This window comes from Perca flavescens, chromosome 10 (genome assembly GCF_004354835.1).
Source record: "Perca flavescens isolate YP-PL-M2 chromosome 10, PFLA_1.0, whole genome shotgun sequence".
Taxonomy (NCBI): domain Eukaryota; kingdom Metazoa; phylum Chordata; class Actinopteri; order Perciformes; family Percidae; genus Perca; species Perca flavescens.
The window spans coordinates 23,625,951-23,645,937 of record NC_041340.1 but is presented as its reverse complement, the minus strand read 5'-3'; the positions used below and the strand labels follow the sequence as shown (position 1 = coordinate 23,645,937).

The following is a 19,987-nucleotide window of genomic DNA, read 5'->3' as shown; positions in this document are numbered from 1 at the left end:
TTAATTTTCTCAAAACATTTTAGACCCCTTAAATTAGGGTACTGTTTATGAAAAGGGCAACAATATCCATGTTGTTAATCTGATGTGGATGTAAACACCTTCAATTTAAAGATGAATTATGGCACTTGACCTTCCATAGCTGTTGTGTCATTGTTTCTCTTCCAGTCCATTGTGCTGGATTACAAAGCCAAAATACCAAAGCATTTTGACCCAGTCCTGCTGCTGGTTGCTGAACTTCATCATTTTGTTCTTTTGGGGACCGAAAAGAGGCTGTATTTTTTTCTCATTGGCTTCACTAGTTTTAATCTCTAACAAGTGTAGGCTACATGTGCACTGTGCAGCTGTAATATGTAGGTAGGTGTAGGTCAAAAACAGTAAGCATCAGATCAGACGTGGGGCCCTATCTTGGACCCGGCGCGGCGCAAAGCCCGACGCAAGTGTCTTTGCTAGTTTAAGAGCGACGCAGTTATCAATTTCCCGTCCAGCGTCCACGTCGTTTAAATAGCAAATGCACCTGTGCCCATCTTTGTGCCCATGGGCGTGCTGGTCTTACAGGGAGGTGTGTTCAGGTGAATCGTTGGCGTATTGCTATCTTGAGGCAGCGGGAAGCAATCGCGCCATTGACCAACAAAAACCTGGTCTAAATGCTTGTTACACACACACACAGGGAAGCACAGCAGCACACAAACATGCGCCAAGGTACCTGGCTTTTAAAATGGAATGGTAGATGACACTCTGATTGGTTTATTGCATGTTACGCCCAAAACACACCTATGAATTAATGAAGAGACTAAGTACACCCGGCGCACAGACCCTTTTTTCCGCCCGTCAAACTAGCAAAAGTGGATTTAGACGCCATGCGCTTCACGCTAGGGCTTTGACTCCGAACTTCGTTATTCAAATATTTAAAAAAAGTCTGATATTCAAACGAATATTAGGCAGCCCTTAATATTCGAACCTGTTATGGGCATTATTTTTTGTAAATGTGTTTGCTTGTAAACGTTTTCAATTCAGGTTCCGAGGCTTTTTCACGCATTTCAAAATGTAACTACACGTTGCGGCGACGCACGTATCTCGGCCGTGGCTTGGCAGCTTTGCATTCCCCCCTAATTTCTCCCGTTGCGTGCCGCTGTCTCTCCTACCTACACCGGCCCCCGCACCCTGTCCCTTCTCCCCTTTCTACCTGCCTGCTCAGTGCTGCTGCACATGAGGAGAGAACACAGAGGGGAGGGCGGGGCTGCTCCTCAGTCACAGAACAGAAGAAAGGGTAGACTATTTTGGGGCCCACAGGAGAGAAATACCTTCCGTGCTCGCAGGACAATACTGCCGACTTTTTTTTAAAGAAAGTCGCTGTCTTTTCTACAGAAAGTCGGCAGATTTGTCACCGCCACACATACACGCTGACTTGACGCACACACCAGCACACAATTAACAACATCAGACCACTTATGTAGGCTACGGTGAAAGCTCTGAACTTCCTGTCGAAAGTATAGTGTTTGTGTTTAATCCAGGGTCTGACTTGTAATAATAATAAAAAAAAAAAACTTAAGTTTGATATCAATATAGGTCTTACTGACGGCATTTAATGGTCAAAATATTATTAATAAATAGTCGAATATTAAACAAACTAACTTCGAATATGATTTTTGGGCAAAAGTCAAAGCCCTACTTCACGCTGTGCCCTTAGATCGTTAAAATAGGGCCCTTGGTGTCAGAAGGTATTAAAGGGCTCGGGTGATCTAGTTAAAAACCTTGATAATGAAAACTACTAATTATTTGAATAAGGCCACTTAAAGGGGTGATAGAATGCAAAACCGATTTTACCCTATCATAGTTGAATAACGATAGTTCGGTGGGTAAATAGGACATACATAGAAGCTCAAAGTCCCATTGACACCCCTTTACTTTGAAAATCTCATATTTTGAAACTGCCGCTGAAAACGGGCGAATCCCAACAAAGCTGGAAGTTAACGTCAACCCCCCAAAAACCGGAACCTTTGTTAGCCCATGGGTGTTTTAAGAGAACGGTCACGCCCCAACATTTACATAGGCTACACAACTGACCTGAGATCAGGTAGTCTTCTGAATCTAGGTCGCGCAGATCTCTGCTATTCCATTACAAAATTCACTTCTGAAACTTTTTTATGCGAGAAATCAACTATGTAAAGCTCAAATATGGGCCGTTTTACGAAAATGGATGGCTAATTGCAAATTTTGTCCATCTGTGTGTCGGAGTTCAGCTGCCGGTGCTGCCTGTGTTGCTGCCTCGCCGCCCGACCTGCCTTCCTTCACACACCCCGACCTGCTCTGAGGTACTTGGAGCTCCGTCACAACTGGCAGCCCACAGCACTCCATACCCGCTCAAAGTCACCGGTTTTAGGATAATGGACTACTAAACGCCGGTGCTCTGACAGAGCTCCAGGGCCTGCAGCTCCCCTCTTCCTGCTAGCTAAATGCCCGGTGTGTGCGAGTGAGAGCACGGTCAGCGAGCTTGTTACGCCAGCAATCTGTTACCACAGGTTCCAGTAAATCTTTTAATGTGTGTAATTATAATGTGTTGAGTTATTTAAACAAACGATTGGGGAAATAAACGCCGGATGTAGTTCGGATGTAGCTCTGTCAATGAGAGCTAGCTCCTCTTAGAATTCCTCTGAAATTCACAAATATTCATTAACTTGAAATCGGACACCGTTGTTAGCTTTATAAGACCTTTAGGGAGATGTATAAGTGGCGTGACGAAATTCAAACTGTAAATATACACAAATTTTACGGAAAATGAAGCTAACTATCCGTGATTTGTAGCTAGCTATACATAGCTAGGATTGAAGGGACAGTCATAGCTAACTAAACCCCCACTGTTCACAAAAAATCATTAACTTGAAATCGGACACTGTTGTTAGCTTTATAAGACCTTTAGAGATATGTTGTATAAGTGGCGTGACAAAATTCAAACTGTAAATATAGCTAGTTATGCTGACAGCCAGCCAAGATTAACTGGAACTGTGGTAAGAGATTGCTGGTGTAACAAGCTCGTTGACCGCGCTATCACTCTCACACACGGGCCATTTAGCTAGCAGGAAGAGGGGAGCTGCAGGCCCTAGAGCTCTGTCAGCGCAGCAGCGTTTGGTCCATTAACCCCAAAACGGTGACTTTGCGCGGGTATGGAGTGCTGTGGGCTGCCAGGCATGACGGAGCTCAATCGAGCTCAGAGCAGGCCGGGGTGTGTAAAGGAAGACAGGCCGTGCAGCAAGGCAGCAACACCGGAAGCACCGGCAGCTGAACTCCGACACAGTCTTACCAAATTTGCAATAAGCTATCAATTTTCGTAAAACGTCCCATATTTGAGCTTTATATAGTTGATTTCTCGTTTAAAAAAGTCTCAGAAGTGAATTTAATAACGTAATAGCCCGACAAACAATGTATAACTTTGCAATGAGACCTGCTGTCGAGTCTCCCATGTGTTTCTATGTAGTTTGCTCAAACCAATCAGCGCGTAGCTCATTCTGAATATTCATGAGCATACCATATTTGGAAGAAAAGCTCTTGTTCCAAATAGAGCCATATTCACGGGGTAGTTAAGGGCCTAATAAAATAGCATTTGGGCAATTTTCAGCCCAACCAATGTTACATACCCCATTAGGAGACCTTAAGGAACAATGTAAAATACCCTATATAATCATTCTATCACCCCTTTTAAAATGTATTGTATTTGGTTAGGGTTAGTTTTGTTTTTCAAGTCTGTTGTAAAGTAACTATTCATGCCCAGCAGACCTAACTACAAGAAGTGCAAGATGTAAGACAAGTCATTATTAATGAAAGCTATTGATGCCGCCTGCCATACTTGGGCTAATATCTTCTATTCTCTTGTCAATAAAGCTGTAATGTGATGAAAATGGACAAAACAATCATTGAAGATTGTAGACAACTTCCTCATAGCATAATTGTCTATTACATGAACTTTATTGGGTACATCTGTACAATTTGTTGCAATTCAGTAGAACATATCTGCCAGATATTTTACCTTTGCAAAGTTTATAATGTACAGTTTTTGTAGTGTTAACGTGATGAAAAGATTCTTTTAGAAGTCTGCATCGCTTGTATTTTTGTAACTTTTGTGACAATGCAGTGGGCATGTTGCTTTCTGCAGCAGTTGACCAGGAGTGCATGGGTGTGAAAATGGACTTTCCCCCGCAGGTTCTTTGTAATAATCACAGTCCTGCTTCTGTCATAGTTTGTCCTCCCTGCTGAACTCCATTTTCCTCTCTATTGCCAGCAATGATAGGCTGTGTGTTTTCGGAAAAAAGATGAGAAAAGTGTGACATAAAATCAGCATAGAGTTCTGAACAACAGCCAGAGCAGTTATACACGGATTGACAGCTCAATGCCTTTAGTTGTAACTCCCTAACATGCACACCCAGCATGATGACCAACGTTTTGCCCTTAAGATATCTTATACATGTACATTGAAAAGTACCAGGTTGAGTTTGTGAACACTAGTGGTGCTTTAGAGCAATGTTGTGAGGCACATGCCTATAAATTGTTGGCATTTAGTGCTCTACCAGTGCACGGACCAGGATGCACGTACACGCTGAGCATGGGGGAGACGTGATACACATTTCTGCTAACTGCAGAAAGCGACAGTTGTTGCTTGTGCCCCAAAAAATAACCATGTGCCTGTAAAAGAAGAGACTGTTTGTCAGTATTAACGATACACAAAATACATTATATATATATATATATATATATATATATATATATATATATATATATATATATATATATATATATATATATATATATATATATATATATATATATATATATATACACACACACACATACATACATACATACATACATACATACATACATACATACATATATATATATATATATATATATATATATATATATATATATATATATATATATATATATATATATATATATATATATATATACATACATACATATATATATATATATATATATACATACACATACATACACATACATACATACATACATACATACATACATACACACACTACTTATAATAATACTTTATTTTTTCCCATTCAAGTATGAAAACATTAAGAAATACATTATACTTGTTTATAAGGCCTTAAGTGTACAGACCATGCACTTTGGGGAGTATCATTGAATGTAATATGTTATTCCACACGATACTTTTAAAGCTAAAGCCCAACCCTTACATATATACCCTTACATACATGTTTGGGGATCCTTTGTTGCTCTATGTTTTGGAAATTAAATCATGTGGGCAGGCTATCATGATTAAGTCAGTTGTAGATTACAATGTCAGCCTAAAATAATAAGATTTCATTTGTACCCTTTGTCACATCTTGGCAGTCACAGCTTGCTAGTCTGTCAAACCTTAATTTTGCACACTAATCAAACTTCGATGAGGGAGGTGCATGGTACACATTTAAAATTTAATAACATTAGCTAGTAAGTAAGATAAACATTAAGCAAATGCATACATGGGATTTTGAGATGCGAGAGACGGTTAGCTTGACCGCAGTCTTTACCTGGTCAGCTCCTGTGCTTCTCTGGTGGTCCAGAGCTAAATAATTTTTTTTTGCCAGACACTGTACGTTTCTTGGTGATGTGTAATGCCACAACTCTGTATGATACAACTTTGAAAGACAAACCACTATGATGATAAACAATCTAATAAAAATAACACCAACGTTCAGAAACACTACTTAAAACAAAATTTGAACTATACATCATGAAGGGACATTATTTCAATGTAAATGTCAAGTTTATTTCTTAATATATAATTTTTATACTTTCGTATAATTTATTATGAAAAAAATGAATGAATGAAATCAATCAGTCCTCGTCAGTCAGGCGGGCCCCCCCATATAATGATAGGGGAAACACTTGTTGGATACAAATGCATTAAGCAGCGTTTTTAAAATGGCAATTTCAGGGGAAAGAAAAGGCAGTAAATAAAAAGTGAAATATAATAAAAATGAACAAATGATAACCCAAAGAATAAAAGTAATGTAAACTTAACCCTGATCTTTTTAAGACCTAGTTAATACATTAGTATGAACTTCATAGAACAACAATAAAGCAGACCTAAAGTGCAAAACAATCAAACACACAAAGGTAGGAGGTTCAGTGCAGTTTAGGGCTGTCCTCGACTAAAGAAATTCTTAGTCGACTAACACTTATACGATTTTGTCGACTAATCGATTAGCTGATTTAATTGACAGAGCTGTGTGCTTTGAGAGGTGGTTAAGACTAGAAAAGCACAATATAAATGTAGTTAATTAACCATTTGTAAAACTGAGTTTCTCCACAATTAATCCTGCAAAAGCACCACTTTAAATCTTGTGTTTACCATAAATGTGCTCAGAAGTTTCTTGGAAATAAGTAATTAAGCATGAATAAGCATAAAAAATGACTAATCGACTAAAGAAATCTTAGTCGACTAAGACCAAAACGACCGATTAGTCGACTAATCGACTAAGAGGTGGCAGCCTTAGTGCAGTTATGGTCCAGTAATAAATGGCCCCAAAACCTAATTTAATGAAGGCAAGTGGACAAAAAAATAGTAAATCAACTGCAGTGAGAAAATGAGAGTTCTCATGCTGATAAATGCACTTTGCATACAACCCTGGCTAGCATTTTAAAGATCTGTGGCTCTGAACTGTAGTTGAACTGTAGAGCCCATAGGTGTAGCTGAAAAGCGTGGCCAATGCATTATCTGGCTGTTAATATTCATCAGTTGACCAGTTTATTTCTGCTGTAAAGAAGTAAAGAGGCATTTCTGGTCTTTCACAAGGGGGTGTGTTTTCTTCACTGTCAACAAGAAGTAAACCAAGCGTTCAGACTAATTCCTGAACACACATTTTACATCAGTTTTAAAAGTAACTCTACTGACTATAATAAACACCAGAAACTTCAGTAACTCATTAGCTCACGAGCACTACCATTGCTACATCTTACCCAGAATGCAACAAGTTCTCCCTGCCACCACTAAAAGCCTACATTTGACCTTTTTTTTTTCTTCCCTTAAGTAAGTTATTTGTATGGGAAAGGACACTATCTAAGTCAGGGACCGCCCCAGTGAGGGTTGTGTTGATGTTGAAAGCTTTCAGGTAAATGTATTGGAAAGCTTTATGTCCGACAAAATAAGCTTGGTATTGGGGAAATCATAACCCAATTCGCTGATGTGAATTACTTTTGAATTATTGTGGGGTTTCATTTGCAGTTTTAATTTTGCTCATTTCTCAGAAAGGTTATGGATTTGACTGGATGCAAAGTGGTGTTTCTACATACACAACCCAGCAAGCTGTTATAGGAAAAAAAAGGCAACAAATTCCCTCATTTTACCTCTGATTTCGGTGCAGCGAATACAATGTTTCTTGTACATCTTTCTGGATATTAACCTGAATATCAAACCTGTTTATTCATCAGCTGTCAAGTCAATGTGACCCATATGACAAAACTACCGCCTTAATATGAATTGTGCTACAATTTGCATGTAAATGTCTTGGTGCTGCCAGATTAGTGTAAATGCCTGTTATATGCTCTTAACAAGCATTTGGTATATACACCTCCCCTATTTTTTTTTTTTTTATTTTTTAGCCCAACTAGATAGAAGATCATGTTGTCTATGTAAACATGTCAAGAGTTTTTGGGGAGAGTAGTGCAGGAGCAAGTGCTTATTGGTAAACACACTGTACAGTCCTGGATTTGGACTTGATTCCTTTGGACGTCAGTGTACGGGCTTATCTGCTAATGTTAGCTGCCGACCGTTACCTTGAAACCATCCAGCAAATAGACGGTACCGTAGGGTGATTTAATGTCACCACGGCGCTCATTTTACACACACAGTTTAACAACAAAACTAAATGCTGAGTGAACATTACTAGCTACGTTTTTCATGTTGGTTTTGAGCGGTATGCACCCCCACTAACCTGGAAAACTGTTTTTTAAAACAGTAACGTTAATTCAGTGTGTCGGAGGAATACAGTGTTCTCCTGCAACGGGAGGCAGAGGGACTGTCACAGCAGCGTTAGCTAACATTAGCTTCTTGTCTCATCTTGGGTCTGATAAACAGAAAATTGGGCTGGTATGTTGTTAAGAATAACAACAAAATGCAAGTCCTGTGTATTTCTGCCTAGTGAGTCATTTGCTACGTCAGAAAGTTAGTTTATAGATTGACGAACTGATTCATTCATGTCAAAATAACAGGTGACGGCGGCTTTTGTTAAAATATTCAATGAGGTTTAAAGGTGACCTGCTTGCATTTTTGCGTTTGCTGTTCTCAGACAAATGTTTGCTGAGCTTTTAATTAGCATCTTGGATGAAAATGTTTCTTCAGATTGCATAGTGTGTTGGCGGCACAGTGGATGGAGGCTGCTCAGTGGCTAGCCAGTATCTTGTTACAGTTGAAACACAGCAAAAATATCTGCTCGTACTTCCAAGTCAGTCTTGACCTAAAGTGAGAGCTCAGTGTCTATTTTGCTCATTTAAGGAGTTCATTCTAAATGGGTGACAGTTATTTTTGTTGAGTGATTCACAGCCATATAAGCAGTTTTTTTTTTTTTTTTTTTTTTTTTTTTTTAAGAAATGTACAAACGGGCCTTCCAAAAGATTGTTAGGAAACCCTCACCCTCAATTTTTTTTCATCCGAGGTATTTGCAGTGTGTAAAACCCCTGATGTATGCTCAGTCTGTTTTTGGTTCAGTGAACTACTTGCGTTTTCCGAGATAAACATGATACAGTAAAACATTAATAATCAACTTCCTTGACCTCTTGGTTCCCTCTGCCTTTGGGACTATTGCGAAATCCTTGTCTGAGAGCCGTGCTATGTTTAGCTTGAGTCGCAGGCCTGGTGGTGGAAACACAGGAGGACAGAAGTACCGGAGCTCACGTCTGCATGGCTAGTGGGTGGGTTTAGGCGGAGGCCGAAAACGTTCAAAGCCAACACTTTTTTTTTTCTTCTTGATTCCTTTTTTACACCCATGCCTTCCAACCATACGCTGCCACACACACACACACACAACACAAACACTGGACTGGTTTCATTACTTAGGGAATGGTCCTTGTTCTGTCTTCTGAAAAAGATCTTTCAATGAAGGCCATTAGCAAAAGCTTTTTTTTTTTTTTTTTTTTTTTTCCTCCTGCTTGCTCTTACCTTTTGTTCCCCTCTTTTGGCTTTTCTTCTCTTTCATGACAAACGTGCATACACAAACACATTTTTCTCTCATATGGCATTTTGTTTTTCTCCCAGCTGTGTTTTTCTCTCTTGACCACTGTCTCCACTTTCTGTTTTCTCCCACATTCACTGCCTCTTACCCATCTATAATTCACACAGGATGAGACGTTTTTCTCTTCAGCCATTAACCGCCTGAACCTATATCTACTAGCCTAGAGGACAAACGTCACCTCCCTCCCTATATTCATTCAAATTCTGGTCACAGATATGTTCTTACCTGGACATTCCCATAGTAACCCAGCAGATATTGTTTTGTACCTTTCTTATTTGACCCAGGCGACATTATAGTAGAGTTAAGAATCATAGATGGTGTATTGAAAGTAGTGAAAAAAAGATATTAAGCCATATTAACAAATGCTTGTGTGTGTTTTCTGTGTGTGATTTTCTTTTATTTCTTTTTTTCTTCCTCTTTGTGTATGCTGCTACTAACCCTGGATTGGATTGGCTGGACTGGACTTGCTTCTTCATCTGGTCTGGTGTGGTTGTGCTCCCCTGTGGTTTGCCTTGCCCTATGCACCTCTGCCCTTTTGGTGTTCGGCAGGCATAGGTAAACTTTCCACTGCCGATGGTAAAGCTTTTGCAGACCCCGAGGTGCTACGGCGACTGACGTCATCTGTGAGTTGTGCCCTGGACGAAGCCGCAGCAGCCCTGACCCGCATGAGAGCAGAAAACACACTCAACGCCGGCCAAGCTGACAAGTATGTATCTCGCCCATACTGACACTGACATATGCCAGTATGTCTTGTACACAGTTTCATCTAGTAATGAATGATTAAATCCTAGTATAGTCATTCTCTTTTTCTGTCAAATCAGTACAGTGTGTATGCATGTCTTGGCGTAAATGTGAGGCGTATGTGTGTTCACCTGTCACAGTGGCAGTAATTGTAGCAGTCTGGTTATTTTCAGCCGTAGTTTAGCAGAGGCGTGCTCAGATGGGGATGTCAACGCTGTGCGCAAATTGCTCGACGAGGGACGGAGCGTCAACGAACACACAGAGGAAGGGGAGAGCCTGCTGTGCCTCGCGTGCTCAGCTGGCTACTATGAACTAGCACAGGTATATGAAAGCGAGATTGCAGTGTGAAGTGATGTATCTGTAGTGCCTGTACACTGAAGCCACCTTTCTGCAGAGATAAAATAATGATGGGATCACTGGTTGATTGTTGGGATCCCCCCATGCTTGTTTCTTAATATAATCATTTCATCTTTCATCCTTAGGTATTGTTGGCCATGCATGCCAATGTGGAGGACCGGGGCATCAAGGGGGACATAACGCCCCTTATGGCTGCTGCCAGTGGAGGTTATGTCGACATCGTCAAACTGCTTCTGGTCCACGGGGCAGATGTTAACGCACAATCGTCTACAGGTAAAACCCCTCTTCCTTGCTCTACAATTAGGATCATTTTCTTTTACACTCTGTGTTTTACACTCATTTACATTAATTTCTCCGCTGTTTTCCAGGCAACACAGCTCTGACGTACGCATGTGCCGGTGGCTTTGTGGATGTGGTGAAGGTGCTGCTAAAAGAGGGTGCTAATATTGAGGACCACAACGAGAACGGACACACGCCTCTAATGGAGGCGGCCAGTGCTGGCCATGTAGAAGTGGCCAGGGTACTCTTGGAATATGGCGCCGGCATCAACACGCACTCCAATGAGTTCAAGGAGAGTGCTCTCACACTCGCCTGCTACAAAGGTCAGAACTCAAATATAGTGTGTGTCCTGTTGATTACCTCATTTAGGTTTCTTTTCATTAACATGCTGTTTATTCATACTTGGTGATGGGGTTTAGAAAATGGGTTTTTGTTTGTCTCCTGCAGGTCACTTAGACATGGTGCGTTTTCTGTTGGAGGCCGGAGCAGACCAGGAACATAAAACAGATGAGATGCACACGGCACTGATGGAAGCGTGCATGGTGAGCATCTGACCCAAACCATTACCCAAATATTTTGTTCTCGGTTATTTCACGCTGCCTCTTGTTTTAGATTTGCTTGCACTTTGTTTCAAACAAATATTGAATTCATTTTTAGTAAAAATTAAGTTTGTTTAATATTTTTGACTCAGTTTAAGTTCAAATGTAATCTCCATCATCATCAAAATTGTCACATTTGTAAAGTCCCATTATGTATCTATAGACTACCTTTTGTATCCCTGTTAAATTGCAGATCCAACGTTACAACCAGTTCAAAATAAGAATAAGCGAATGCATTGTCTAAACTGACAGCGCAGCAAAATTAGCACATCAACAGCTGCAAGCCTTCAGCGTCCACACTCGGAAGCTCTTTAACACAGCTCTCGGCAAAGTACACAGTCATGTACTTGTGCACCTAAGTGGGGGGGAAAAAAAGTTGACTTGTTTTAGTAAATTTGGAAAGCGCCAGTGTGATTACATATGTCCCATAATCATGATTTTAAACCTTTTTACCCAGCGCTCGTTTAGAGTTTGATGGTGTTTTTCATGTTTCCTAGTCTACGGACTGTTTTTAAAAAATTTTAATAGAGCATATGATGATGGGAAAATAGTGAGATAATATTCATCATATTTTCTGTATTCTTTAATGCACATTTATGATTACACTCTTGTGAATGTAACAATACCGTAAGAAAAAAGTATGGAAACAAAATATTGAGTCATCAGGAATTGTTTTGTATCGAATTATGGCACCAATGTTTTAAAAGTGAATTGTGAAGAGTCTTAGAGGTTCTTGGAGTCATGCATAGTGACTGTACATTAGCTTAATTATACAGTGATCCCATATATTTATTCAGGTGCTTATCTCTACATTCTCTGTGTGTCTCGCTGTCCCAGGACGGCCATGTGGAGGTGGCACGGCTGCTGTTGGACAGCGGTGCGCAGGTCAACATGCCAGCCGATTCCTTTGAGTCGCCCCTCACTCTTGCAGCCTGTGGAGGCCACGTGGAGCTGGCAGCCTTGCTCATCGAGAGAGGAGCCAATTTGGAGGAGGTGTGTAAAGAGAGGGATTGGGGAAGACCATAAAATACAGGAGTAGGGATGGGTATCCAGAACCTATACTAAACTGGGACCGGTTCCGGACTGGTCAGAACCGAAGTATTGATAAGCTCCTGGACAAACAATACTGCTATTGTTTTTATCTAACGCCGCTGGGCACCCTCTGGAAAGAAATGAACGCACTCATCTGGCAGTGAGGTAGTGGACTTGAACACAAGATGCCAGGCTAAATTACACTGCTTTAGGTTTTTGGTGATCTCGCCTCCTCACCACACATTTTATGTAAAGATGTTGACTACAGTGGCAGTGTCAAACGGCTAGCCGTTGATGTTCCATCCTCCGTGAGAGTACACAGACACAAAAGACAAGCCGAGACACAGACTAATCTTGCAGTGAGTCATACCTCTTCCCCAATATTTTCTTATCTGCGCTCACTTCACTGTTTGTGTCCAGGTTAATGATGAAGGCTACACACCTCTGATGGAGGCGGCTAGAGAAGGCCACGAGGAGATGGTAGCACTGCTGCTGGCTCAAGGTAAGCAAGCTGTGGGTGGGTTGGTCTTTTGATTTATTAAAGAAAACATGCATGTTTTTGCATTTTATGAAAATAAATCAATTACTAATCACTAACTGTTGTTGTTCTGTTGTCCAGGTGCTAACATCAATGCCCAAACAGAGGAGACACAGGAGACAGCTTTGACTCTAGCATGCTGCGGAGGCTTCTTGGAAGTGGCCGACTTCCTCATCAAGGCGGGCGCCGACATTGAGTTGGGCTGCTCCACACCTCTAATGGAGGCTGCACAGGAAGGCCATCTGGAGTTGGTGAAATACCTACTGGCTGCAGGTGAGCTAGAGGAAAGGAGGCATGGAGCTCTTTAGGAGAACAAAGAGTAAGCTTAGCTGCAATTTAAAAATATCTTAGTTATACCGCTGTGCTTACAATTCTAATCTCTTGGTTTTGTCATTCAGGAGCAAACGTTCATGCCACCACGGCAACTGGCGACACAGCATTGACATATGCGTGTGAGAACGGACACACTGATGTGGCGGATGTGCTGCTGCAGGCTGGAGCCAACTTGGTACGCCATACTCTTAAATCTTCTTTGTCACTTATGATTCGCCCTTTGCTATTAGATAGCACCAGAACCGATGCATAATAAAGTCTGAGTCTTTTGTTTTCATATGTTAATTGTTCCAATTGAACACAGTCTACCTTGTAGAGATACAGCAGCAGCTGATTTTTTTTTTTTTTTTTTGTTGAGTCACATTTTTCTTGATAAATAAGACTCATAACTCTGTTGTTTATCTTGTGGGCTAAACATTCACAAACACATCGTCACCTTTGTCTTCCAGGAACATGAGTCTGAAGGTGGGCGGACACCCTTGATGAAGGCAGCAAGGGCGGGACATCTCTGTACAGTGCAGTTCCTTATCAGCAAAGGTGTGTAATTGACCAGCTGTTCAGAGAAACAAGTTAAATGTCCATTTATTTATTTGTTTTTGCCTAAATCCACTAAAAAGCTATTTGAGTCAATTGATTAAAAAGTCAAGGATCATTAGAATTATGTGATGAGATCAAAAGCTTGAATATGTATGTTTTATTGATTTCAATTAAACTGGAAGATGCATCATCCTGGATGGATTTACACTTATAGGCTGATCAATGTGGAAGCGCTAAAGACATTTAAGGAAAGGTTTTGTCTTCAATTTATGTATTTAGTGTGTTGTGTACCGATGCACTTATCGTTTGTAAGTGCTAAGACACCAGTAATAGATTTAGATTACCAATTGTCACAGTACTTGTATTGGTGAATTGATGAGCCTACAAACATGTTAAGTAGTCTAACCCATCCTAATGCAGGAATACTTGTTTGTGTATAGGATGTACAGTGGGGGAAAAAAGTATTTGACCCCTTGCTGATTTTGCAGGTTTGCCCACTTACAAAGAATGCAAACATCTACAATTGTAATCATATGTACATTCTAACAGTGAAAGACAGAATCCCAAAGAAAATTCCAGAAAATCACATCATATGAATTTATTAAAATTGATAACCATCTGATGAGGAAAAACAAGTATTTGACCCCCTGGACAAACAGCAAGTATTCTGGCTCCTACAAGTCAGTTAGTCTTTCTTTAAGACACAGCCCCAATCCGAACCAATTATCTACATCAAATACACCTGCCTCACCTCGTTACCTGTATAAAAGACACCTGTCGACACCCAAACAACCAGCATCCAACATCACCACCATGGGCAAGACCAAAGAGCTTTCTACGGACATCAGGGACAAGATTGTTGATCTGCACAAGGCTGGGATGGGCTACAAGAGAATCGGAAAGCAACTTGGAGAGAAAAGATCAACTGTCGGTGCAGTTATCAGGAAATGGAAGAAGCACCACACCACCGCCAACCTCCCTCGGTCTGGGCCTCCACACAAGATCTTGCATCGTGGGGTGTCCCTGATCATGCGAACGGTGAGGAATCATCCCAAAACCACAAGGGGGGAACTGATGAATCAACTGAAGGCAGCTGGGACCACAGTTACAAAAAGAAACGGTTGGTAACACACTACGCCGTCATGGATTGAAATCCTGCAGCGCACGCAAGGTCCCCCTGCTCAAGAAGAAACATGTACAGGCCCGCATGAAGTTCGCCATTCACCACCTGGACGACTCAGAAGAGGCCTGGAAGAAGGTGATGTGGTCAGATGAGACCAAAATAGAACTTTTTGGCCTCAACTCGTCGTGTTTGGAGGGCAAAGAACACCGAGTACAACCCAAAGAACACCATCCCCACCGTCAAGCATGGTGGTGGCAACATCATGCTTTGGGGGTGCTTTTCAGCCAAGGGGACGGGACAACTCCATCGTATTGAGGGGAGGATGGACGGGGCCATGTATCGTGGAATTCTGGACCGACATCTCCTTCCCTCAGTGAGAGAGCTGAAGATGGGTCGAGGATGGGTGTTTCAGCACGACAACGACCCTAAGCACACCGCCAAGGCAACAAAAGAGTGGCTGAAGAAGAAGCACATAAAGGTTCTGGAGTGGCCTAGCCAGTCTCCAGACCTGAACTGATTGAAAATCTTTGGAGGGAGCTTAAAATTGAGTTGCCAGGCGACAACCTCGAACCTGAATGGTTTGGAGGCTGTCTGCAGGAGGAGGGGGCAACATCCCTGCCGAAATGTGCACAAACCTTGTCACCAACTATAAAAACCGTTTGACATCTGTGCTGGCCAATAATGGCTTTTCTACAAAATATTAACATGCTGTTTGTCCAGGGGGTCAAATACTTGTTTTTCCTCATCAGATGGTTATCAATTTTAATAAATTCATATGATGTGATTTTCTGGAATTTTCTTTGGGATTCTGTCTTTCACTGTTAGAATGTACATATGATTAAAATTGTAGATTTTTGCATTCTTTGTAAGTGGGCAAACCTGCAAAATCAGCAAGGGGTCAAATACTTATTTCCCCCACTGTATCCCTAATTCATATGGGTTAGAGGCTGAGGGAGATTGCTTTTGTGAATGTAATAATTAGACCCGTATCTCGCACATGGGGACTTACTGTGGTTACCCTTCTTCTTCTCTTGTCCAGGTGCTAATGTGAACAGAGCTACTGCCAATAATGACCACACAGTGGTGTCTCTGGCCTGTGCTGGAGGACATCTGGCTGTAGTGGAGCTGCTGCTGGCACATGGGGCGGATCCTACACACAGACTCAAAGTAATGCTCACTCTGGACATAGATTAGACCAGTAAGAATATTTATTTGTGTCCACATGTGTTTAATAACAACGCATCATTGAAACCATGCATGTCTTCTCTTTGTAGGATGGTTCAACCATGTTGATAGAAGCTGCTAAGGGTGGCCACACCAATGTGGTGTCCTACCTGTTGGACTACCCCAACAACATCCTGTCTGTCCCAGCCCCTGACCTCTCTCAGCTCACTCCCCCCTCGCAAGATACCTCTCAGGTAAATACAGCAATAAATCACAATTTTGTATTAATGTTCTTCTGGGGAATAGATCTTTTGGTATAGATCTTTTTTTCTTTTCTTTTTGATTTTAGTAAAAAGCAAGTCTAATAGTTGTTTTTGATTGCTTAATACTAACTTGCCCTCTGCCGTAACAGGTTCCTCGTGTCCCATTCCAAGCTCTCGCGATGGTAGTGCCCCCTCAGGAGCCCGACAGAGCCCCATCAAACATCGCCACACCCCCACCCGTCTCCAGCAAAGGTAATCCGTGCATCAAGTCAGGTCACCCAGTGCGCGTAGTCACAAAACTGTTAGATCCCCAGTTTTGAGGCATTTTATTGTTAACCCATCCTAATTCGCAACTTCTTGGATCTCTTCCGTTCAAATCCAGGCGTGTCCAAACAGAGACAAGCAGCCCTTCAGCCCGGTGTCCCCACCTCAGTTGGCCGGGGGCCTGAAGCAGAGCCTCTGCCGCCCTTCCACTTGTGCCAGCCTCTAGAGTGCATTGTGGAAGAGACGGAGGGAAAGCTGAACGAGCTGGGCCAGAGAATCAGCGCCATTGAGAAGGCCCAGCTTCAGTCGCTAGAGCTCATTCAGGGGGAGCCGCTCACCAAAGACAAGATTGAGGAGCTGAAGAAGAGCAGAGAGGAGCAGGTATAATCGATCATTCATTTAAGATGTGATCCCATTTTGAATCTTGTTTTTTTTTCTTTTTTTCAGTAAGTTTAAGATGGATGTTGTCTTACATCAAATTCACACTTAAATATTATGTTGCATGCATAGCACCGTATCAGAAGTTAGTCAAACAGGGATGTGGCTGTTCCCCACTTAGGTGCAGAAGAAGAAGAAAATCTTAAAGGAGCTGCAGAAGGTTGAGCGCCAGCTGCAGCTGAAAACACAGCAACAGTTCACCAAAGAGTACATGGAGGCGAAGGGGTTAAAGGAGGAGCAGGAGGCCGGACAGAGCCAGGGCCCGGGGCCGGGGCCGGGAAGTACGACGTCTGCTCCAGGGCCACTTCCCACCGCAACAGGTGCCCAGCTACACACCGGCTCTGACACCGATGAAGAGGCCAACCAAGATGGGGAGCAAGAGGAGCAGCCAGGAGACGAAGGGGATGAGGTGAAACTCAGAAATTAAGTTTTTTTTTTTTTGTGTGTCCTTAGGATGTTAGTTCGGACTCGTTTTTAATACTGTTTATTGACCCTAGGGTCTTAAGGTGTTTTCTCTACTTTTTCAGGAAGACGACGACGACGATGACGAAGATGACGGCTCTGAGGAAGACGGAGAAGAGGACGATTACACCAAGCTTCCTCAGGTGGGCACAATCCTGAGGAATGGGCCACAGCCGCCACAGCAGCCTCCTCTACCCCCTTCGCCACAGGCCCAGCCCCAGCCTCCTCCACCGCCTCTTCAGACTGCCTTCGTCCCTATACAACCCCTGCCGGACTACAACCCTGCAGACTACCCGGGAAGCACCAGCCCAGAGCTACAGAGGGTACTTGTGGGGCAGCAGATGCTGGGCCAGCAGCAGCAGGGTCAACAGTTGGCTGGGTTAGGCCCAGGTATGATACCTCAGCAGGCCCAAGATGGGCTCATGGTCGCTACACCTGCACAGACGCTCACGGACACGCTGGATGACATCATGGCCGGTAAGTGCATTTGATTTGGGATTCCTGTTGACTCTCATTGGAAGTGAGTGTCTACTAATCCCTAATCTGTTGGTCCCTATAACTTTTTTTCTTTTCCTCTTATGCAGCTGTGAGCAGCCGTGTGCCCATGCTGAACACTACAACCTCACCCACACCCCTGTCCCAGCCACCCACACAGATGCCTGCAAACATTGCCTCGCCCCCTTCGGTCTTGCCCCTTTACCCCTCTGTTGACATCGATGCACATGTAAGACTCAAGGCCAATTTTAACATGACAGATTTTCAAATTGACAATTCAAGTGAGTACACTTTTGCACAAAGTCCTCTACCCTGTTAAGAGATGTTGTCTCCCCCCCCCCACACACACAGACGGAGAGTAACCATGACACAGCTCTGACGCTGGCGTGTGCAGGAGGACATGAAGAGCTTGTGTCGGTCCTCATTGCGCGGGGAGCCAACATTGAGCACCGGGACAAAAAAGGTAAAAAAGTGTGATGGTATTATCTACTATAGGGAGGTGTGAATTTGATTTTAATTCATAATAGCTGATTCATATATTAAGTAACTGAAACCCCCTGATATTCCCCCTGTTTTCTGCAGGTTTCACTCCTCTGATCCTGGCTGCCACTGCTGGCCATGTAGGAGTGGTAGAAGTGCTCCTGGACAAAGGGGGTGACATTGAGGCTCAGTCAGAGAGAACCAAAGACACGCCCCTTTCCCTGGCCTGCTCTGGGGGACGCCAGGAGGTAAACGCATTGTCTTTCAGTTTAACATACAATAGTGACATTTCTGTTCAGTTGTTTCCTGGCTTTAAAGGTGCAATATGTAATACTGACAGCTAGAGTTTAAAATAGTTACTGCAGTACAAATTTAAAATACTGGAGAGTCGTCTCTCCCGACGCCTCCTCCCCAGACTCCAAGTTCACGTTAGTTGCCAGGCTGAGTCTGGAGTATCCAACAATGTTGCTAGACGCTTGTCTCACATAGCCAGACATTACTCCACAGCACATGCTAATGTTAGATGCTGGCTATATTGACATATTGTCATAAAAGCCCGTGCTCACGCAGAGCTCTGTACCCAACTGACAGACAACCCCCCCTGTTCAGGAGGAAATGAGGCAACTCTGCGACCTTTTGGGCTCTAAGCTGTCACCATCTTTAAAATACATCTTTGATATTTATCCGGGGTTGGTTACGTCTCTGGTCACGTAACTGTTAGAAAGTAGCACGCTGGGTTGTTTATGTTTTTACAGGTATATCTCGCAACCCTGGCTGTCAAACTGGGCAGTTGATAACAACACACAGGCCAAAACACAAATAGAAATTCCATCACGGAGCGGAAATTTCAAAAGGAGAAAATATTGGCATTAGCATTGTTGTCAGAAAAGATAGTATTTCAACTTACCATGTTTCCTTAATATCTGATGACACATTCGGGTTATTTTTGGAGTTACTACAGTAAATGTATTACATATTGGACCTTTTACTATGCAACTGTCATTTATTCTGGTCAGGTGGTTGAGTTGCTGCTGCTTCGGGGAGCTAATAAGGAACACCGCAATGTTTCCGACTACACGCCTCTTAGCCTGGCTGCTTCTGGGGGTTACGTCAACATCATCAAGATACTCCTCAATGCTGGAGCTGAGATAAACTCCAGGTGAGTAAAGAACTTTGGCCCCTTGGTATGAGTGAAACATTAGGTTCAGTATCAGGATACAATCCTTCTCCTTGATCTGAATGTGACAACATTGTTTTAGTTCCTGAAAGTGAATAAGGTTGCACTTTGCTATTGAAGTGCCAAACAAATACAGCATCTCTGTAAAATGTGCCTTTTGGGATTTAGCCGCACCCAAAAGTAATAGCATAGTGATTAACTCTGTTATAAATATGGAGTGAGGAAAGGGTAAGGCTGTAACTTGAAAACCAAGTCTTTATAGCAGCTGCTACTTTAAGTGCTGCTTTGCAAAAAGAAAGAATGCATGTAAAGTTAAATTGCAATAAAACGATAATGTTTACTGAAACCCAAGACATATTAGGTGATCCATGTTATGCTTCTCAGAGCACATTAAGTCAATTCAATTTTATTTATAGTATCAAATCATAACACGAGTTATCTCGAGACACTT

The 19,987-nt window shown here is 42.3% G+C and overlaps 1 protein-coding gene across 6 annotated transcripts in view; it reads left to right on the top strand.

Annotated features, from left to right (window-relative positions):
• Positions 1 to 19,987, top strand: part of ankhd1 (ankyrin repeat and KH domain containing 1) — a 35,720-nt gene that overhangs the window by 4,625 nt on the left and 11,108 nt on the right. Inside the window, exons 3-22 of one of the 6 annotated variants that reach the window (XM_028588893.1) lie at positions 9,837 to 9,960; positions 10,169 to 10,316; positions 10,478 to 10,625; positions 10,721 to 10,954; positions 11,079 to 11,173; positions 12,068 to 12,223; positions 12,683 to 12,764; positions 12,882 to 13,073; positions 13,199 to 13,308; positions 13,583 to 13,670; positions 15,833 to 15,960; positions 16,068 to 16,211; positions 16,370 to 16,472; positions 16,603 to 16,865; positions 17,044 to 17,331; positions 17,450 to 17,861; positions 17,969 to 18,108; positions 18,231 to 18,342; positions 18,462 to 18,607; positions 19,376 to 19,518. In XM_028588893.1, coding sequence (XP_028444694.1) covers positions 9,837 to 9,960; positions 10,169 to 10,316; positions 10,478 to 10,625; positions 10,721 to 10,954; positions 11,079 to 11,173; positions 12,068 to 12,223; positions 12,683 to 12,764; positions 12,882 to 13,073; positions 13,199 to 13,308; positions 13,583 to 13,670; positions 15,833 to 15,960; positions 16,068 to 16,211; positions 16,370 to 16,472; positions 16,603 to 16,865; positions 17,044 to 17,331; positions 17,450 to 17,861; positions 17,969 to 18,108; positions 18,231 to 18,342; positions 18,462 to 18,607; positions 19,376 to 19,518 — 3,256 coding nt within the window. Of the gene's footprint in view, positions 1 to 9,803; positions 9,961 to 10,153; positions 10,317 to 10,477; positions 10,626 to 10,720; positions 10,955 to 11,078; positions 11,174 to 12,061; positions 12,224 to 12,682; positions 12,765 to 12,881; positions 13,074 to 13,198; positions 13,309 to 13,582; positions 13,671 to 15,832; positions 15,961 to 16,067; positions 16,212 to 16,369; positions 16,473 to 16,602; positions 16,866 to 17,043; positions 17,332 to 17,449; positions 17,862 to 17,968; positions 18,109 to 18,230; positions 18,343 to 18,461; positions 18,608 to 19,375; positions 19,519 to 19,987 lie in introns of all 6 variants that reach the window. The other 5 variants (XM_028588892.1, XM_028588891.1, XM_028588890.1 and 2 more) reach the window with 5 other exon arrangements.